At 37.0% G+C, this 6,115-nt stretch overlaps 1 protein-coding gene across 1 annotated transcript in view; it reads right to left on the bottom strand.

Moving 5' to 3' along the window:
- The window catches only part of LOC118324033 (TGF-beta receptor type-1-like), a 56,677-nt gene extending 51,619 nt beyond the window's left edge, over positions 1–5,058 (bottom strand). Inside the window, exon 1 of the mRNA XM_035656146.1 lies at positions 4,986–5,058. Coding sequence (XP_035512039.1) covers positions 4,986–5,058 — 73 coding nt within the window. The remainder of the gene's footprint in view (positions 1–4,985) is intronic.
- Positions 5,059–6,115: the final 1,057 nt, after the last annotated feature.

The following is a 6,115-nucleotide window of genomic DNA, read 5'->3' as shown; positions in this document are numbered from 1 at the left end:
ACACACACACACACCCACAGACAAAGACACCACCTGCTTTTAGCAGTAATCAAATGCTGTTCATATTTTGGTGCTTATACCTGTCTCATTTGCATTCAATTTTGGCATTTAGCCAACGCGTTCATCTTGAGTGACTTGCAATGTGCGGAGCAAGCTCCCATTTTTAATCACAAAATTACAAGCAACCAACAGTAAGTAGTACAAAGGTCAGTGACGATATTGCTATGAACACAGAATGATTTTGCAAAAAAACAAAAAACAAAAAAAGACTGGTGCAAGGAAAAACAGTGAAGGACAGTGATAGACAATGTTCCTTTTAGGACAAATATACCTTCAATAAATACACTTTCACCTTACTGAGACCCAACCTTCAACTGGCCAAGACTGTTAGTCAACAGTGTGACCTTCACACACTATTTGTTCACTATTTCCAGTTCATATGGTGATGTTCCTTGTACTATGACAGTTTTCTTAAAATTTTATTTTATTCATTAAATCGCAATACAGCGCCTAGCTTACAGTATCGAAACATATCACAAAATATTGACTCATAACCTGTAACATGACACATATCGCATTGCCAGATTATTGCCAATAAATAGCCCTAACTGTAACTAAGGTGATATATTGTGATTCAAGTTAATAACAGTCAAAGAACACATGCATAAAATATGAGTAAATAAATGTGTTTATTATGCAGTCAGAACAGTGGGATCTGCATTTCTATTGATCACAATCAATGCCACAAAACAAAATATCCAATATCCAATATTTTCTTACACCCCTAACAATCCTACAGAAAATGTATTAAAACACATCTGCAGTATTCTATTATCTTTTAGTCACCTGTGTTGGGGCAAGTGTATTCCATTGCAAGTTGTAAACCTGGTTCCTGGTGTGTCACAGGGGATGAAGAGGAACATAACAGACAAGCAGAAATGAAGTATGATCTAAGAGCAAGGCACGGCCTCCACTACAGCCGAATCCTCAAGTCAAAGTTGTAGTCAATATTGTATTACTTGTATTTTTTTTAGGTTTTGTTAATTAGGTGAAATACTTCTATTGTACTTTCTTTAACTTTTAGTTCCCAACATGAAGGTCAACTTGCTGTGTCAATGCTTTCTCCACGCTTCTCCAGTAATGCTGAAACCTTTATTTCAGTAGTCACATTTAAAAAGTACTGCTGATGTTACTAAAACCCACAAACAAAAATCCATACAACTTTGGTGTACTCAATGGTAGCTATGGCACTGGATTGTTTGAGTGGAGTCTATATTAAGTTTATATACTGTACCAGTCTATATTAGGGTGATGTCAGTATTTTGGACATGGATTATTTTTAAAATTGGTCCAGTGGTTGCAACAAAATCTTTATGGGCAATTGCGCACCATTAAAGTACATCCACTAAAAGTGCCACTGACAGGCTCAGACTGTTATTAAAAGTGCCTGACAACATTATAGAAGGGATCCCTACAGAGATAAACCTTAAAGTGCAGGATCTCTTTTGTTAAATCAGTAACAGCAATTATCACTGTGATCAAAACCATCAGACTCCAATGATAAAAACAGGGGTTGTACAACATTCATTCAAATTGGACAGAAACAAACTAAAGCTCACCAAAACCTTGGTCAGTCTTTCCACTGTCTTTCCAACAATCACTAACTCTGGTTTGGTCAAAATAAATCTAAAAATAAATATTGGCAGGGAGGGAGGGAGGTTGCGCATCAGACAGTGAGGGAAATAGTGTTCTGGAGTATTTCTGGCACCATAAAGCTTTCACTCATCTGTTGCATGGAACCTTTCATTCTAAAAATCCATCAAAGAGGACACTAACAGCAGAATGGTGGTGGAGGTCAGCGTGGATTAAATGGATGGATGCTTCCACCTCACATCTGGTGTGAATTTCGGGTAACAACATCAAAGGTTTTACCTGCTAGTGCGTTTTGCGGATGGCAATGTTGTTCGGTTGGTAAGTCCACCACTTGGGTCTAGACTGAAATATCTCAACAACTGTTGGATTGACTACCATGACATTTGGCACAAACATCCATGATCCCCAGAGAATGACTTTGGTGATGCCCTTGCTTTTACTGAAGTGCAACAACATGGTTTGGGACAAATGTTTGTATTGACATTCAGAGTTACCTGAGGATGAATCCTAATGACTTTGGGTGATCTCCTGGATGGATTGCCATGACATTTGGTACAAACACACATACATTCACCCTGGCAAGTATGAAAAAAAATGCAGTGATAAAACAGTTTTACAGAGGATTTACTGGTTCCTCAAATGCGTGGTATTCTCAAAGTATTCCATTTTGGTGACAGAGATTTTATACACAGTGTGCATGTCCAGTTTGTGCTTCCCAGTAAATTCATAAAATCCGAAATATCCCCAGGTTTGCTTTCAAAACAATATAATTTTACTACTTAATTGTCTAGCCAAGGCCAGAAAATCAACAATCAAGATTAGTAGGCTATAATTTTGTGTAAGATAGCTCTCGATTATGTTCTGTCACTGCATCGATGCAGAAAATCCACACTCTGATGCATCTTACATGCATCTACATTACATATAACATGTTGTCACACATGTTTGTTTTTAACAATAATTAAATTATTATACATTTTTCACTTTTACAAGTAAAGGATGGTTACACAATATCATTGTTAACTTGTTGACATTGTTTCCTACATGTCTATGTTAAGTCCTTTACTTACTTTAATGTGCAGCTGGTCTTTGTCTGTCAGAGAAAACAGACTCCTTTAGAGGTCAACTTTGATGAGATGTCACTGCTCATTCAATCAAGTACCTCTTCTTTGCCTTGTGTATTTTAAGCTCCTAGATCTGTTGCTGCACCAGGACCGGGCCTAGAGCTAACACTGTTAAATTGAGCTGCACGCCGTGCCCTTCTCTGCCTGAATACATCAGGTGTAGGTGTGTCTCCCAGCCTGAAGGCAGCAGACTGAGTGCACCAGGTGAAGCAAATTTGGTGATCAGGGGAGTTTAAAAGCACTCACTCGCAGTGTGACAGAAATGGTTGGAGAGACTGGACTTGGGGAAATAAGACTGCAGGACTAAAGCTTGTTTCAGTCAAGGAAGAAGGAGCCGGTGAGCTTTCATTTAGGTTAAAATGTGATGTATTAAAGTCATGCGATTTAAACGCAAGTTAAAATGTGATATATTTAATATGGGTTAAGAAGTTAAGAAATATGGTGTACTAAAAAGTAATTTGATAAATGTAATTTATTTGAATCTAAAAGAGGTAAAAGCTGCTAAAGATCATTAAGTTAAAATCACCGAGCAGTGCTTTAAAATGTATTTAATTTATTTTGGGTACTTTAAATGTTGGTTTACTAACTTGAGATTTTTTTTTCTAGTAGGTAAAAAATCAAGTATTTGAGTTTGGATTATGGTGATGCATTATGGTTTCTGCATTTTCTTAGACTATTTGTGTATTGGTGTATTTTTCACCTGCTATTCGCCTCTGCAACTTTCAAATAAAATAAAAGATTAATTTTGGTCATTGAGTGAATTCCAGTTTAAAAAAATCTTCTGAAGCAAGCTGCCTTTTCAAGTGGGGGTAACTGCACGTCAAACCTCACAAAGTGAGGGCCACTTGACAGACACTATCCGTCTTTCACGTGGAGAGCAGATTTGATGCACTGCATTCTCAGGCTGGAGACATGTTGAATGTAAATTTTAATAGGTACACTGAAATTAAGGGATGACCAGAGTTGGAGAAATTCCAAATCTAAGGCAGATGATTTTATGTTCAGCATGTACTCATCATACCTTTAACCAGTGTTGGCAAGGAAATCCAGAGCATCACTGCTGCATGCTGTTTTATTGCTTTCATTTGTTTCATTGCAAGCATCAAACCAAACATTTAGCTCTTTGGCATGTTTGTTTTCATCTGATGCTGCTTTTCGTTTTTTCAGTTCACATTTGTTGCCATACTGGATTTAAACTGCTGTGTATTTCTAATAGATTTTGATCATACACAATAATAAAACTCAATTGCATTCTGTTAATTGAGCGGCTTAGGGGTTCATTTGTAATCAAATACAGAAAATGCTGTTTTGTCTTTTGAAAAAAAGGAATTGTTTGAAAGGGAAAAATAAATGTCAGCTTTGTGGAATACAGATCTGTCACTGTAGGTCATGTTAGGAATGGCTCTCAGTCCATGTTAATAAACAGTAATTAAAATGCATTTAGGAATAAATTATGATGTCATAGATGAATAGAGCACTTGGGGTCAAACAGTTCAAATTATTCTGAAAAAATTTATATATTATATAATTTTTTTTTTTCTCCTGTCCTCCCACAGTAAATTTGGCAGACAACCACAACGCTGACCGCAGCACAGAAGGGGATATGACGCCATTGACAGGACCGGTGAAACGCAGTTCCAGTGTTTGAGATGAAGCATCTGTTTGAATACAAATGCTGAATATGTCTGGTGCCTTCAATTCACTTATTTTTAATGATTTTTGAAAAAATGTCTTATTTTGCTAAACATTAAGGTTCAGGTTCTTAAATTCAGCTCAATAAAGCGAGCAAAATACAAAGTTTATCTATAATACATTTTTCTTGTGTGTTACTGGTTTGATTATTTTTTTTTTTTTTTTTTAGGCCTTGTTGTTAGAATTCTCAGCCAGTCAAACTGCTTGACACCCCACCGACCCTTACTTAGCTGGCAACTTAGCTCGTGTGCGTCAGATGCAGAGACGATGTTGCGGTTACTGGCAGACTTATGTTTCTCAATACATGAACATTTGATTATATTTAAGAATATATGGCTTGTTTCTAGAAGGGCTGTTTTTGCAGTGTAGCTTCAGTTGCCCTCATTTTGAATATCATATACTGTTTCCAACATGTAAAGGTCTTTGTGGCTTGATGAGTATTGCTTGGTATAGCCTAAAATGCCACTTGTGCACACAGTGTGGTTTTCATGCAGTGTTTAACTAAAGGGAACAGACTGTGCCCGATCCAGGGATCGTTCTCAGACTCCACCCTGATATCTGGTGGTGTGGATGGAGCTTTGCCAGTCATACCGCTCCCCTGCTTTTATTTTAGACTCAGAGCCGACCCTACAAAAGACTCAGCAGCTCTTTCACTGTAGGAAACAAATGAAATATCATCCTCACTGCTAGAAATGAGCGCTCTTTTACCAAGCAAGATATGTAACAGTTACAGAATATTAGTAATGAGTAATGTGACTTTAACTCAGATGCTAAATTTAATCTAGCCTTCTCCCCATTTTTGTTGAAATTATTTAGTTTCTCTAGCTTTTTAATTGTTGGAGATAATATAATGAAATATATGGATCCTCCTTTTGAAAGCGTTTCTGTTCTCATTATTTTTCTCTTATTATACAGTATCATACATATGGCTCTGTACAAAAGACTGCCCATGGAGTCACCACACAATCACAATCGGTATACTATGATGAGGTATGACTGAGTTCATTCATTGCCTTAATAAAAATGATTAAAATCAATTTATATATGCGGGCCCACCCTCACGGATCACACATTTTCCTCAACAGGCTTTACAATCTGTGCAGTTCATTCTCAGCAACATTCTCTATGCTTAGTCTCATTCAGATAAGGGAAAAACTCCCCAAAAAAAGCCCCTGTGACCCAAAAAACATTTTCCCAATAGACCATTATAATAGTGGCATTGAATTTCAAAGTATGGCCATGAAACAGGAAGTTGTAATAACTTCATTATGCTTTGTCCAATTTGCACCAAACCTAACATATCTGATAAGTCCTGTCCTGAACACATACAAATGCCAAAAGCCCGTACTTCAGTATTTTAACTTCTGCACTATTTCATCAGTCTTTTTCTTAGATTCTGTTTTATGTTTATACATATTGTTTAGGCATCTCTAAGACAGGATCGTTTGTAGCATTCTGTTTCCACTTTCTCAGCCTGACTTGCCTGCTGCTTTAATTGATACTTTTCCTTAAGTCTTAGTTGGGTGTATAAATTTACAATATGCTCACTAACCAACTAGTCTGTGCACTGTGGGAAACCTCTGTAATTACAACCGTGCTCTTTAATGGAAAAACGCAGAACAGTGCTCAGATAACGCATGTCAGAG

The sequence above is a fragment of the Morone saxatilis genome, unplaced genomic scaffold (genome assembly GCF_004916995.1).
Source record: "Morone saxatilis isolate NCDOM2014 unplaced genomic scaffold, NCSU_SB_2.0 Contig0, whole genome shotgun sequence".
In the NCBI taxonomy this organism is placed as follows: domain Eukaryota; kingdom Metazoa; phylum Chordata; class Actinopteri; family Moronidae; genus Morone; species Morone saxatilis.
The sequence above is the reverse complement of the archived record's forward strand: the minus strand, read 5'-3'. Positions and strand labels throughout refer to the sequence as shown.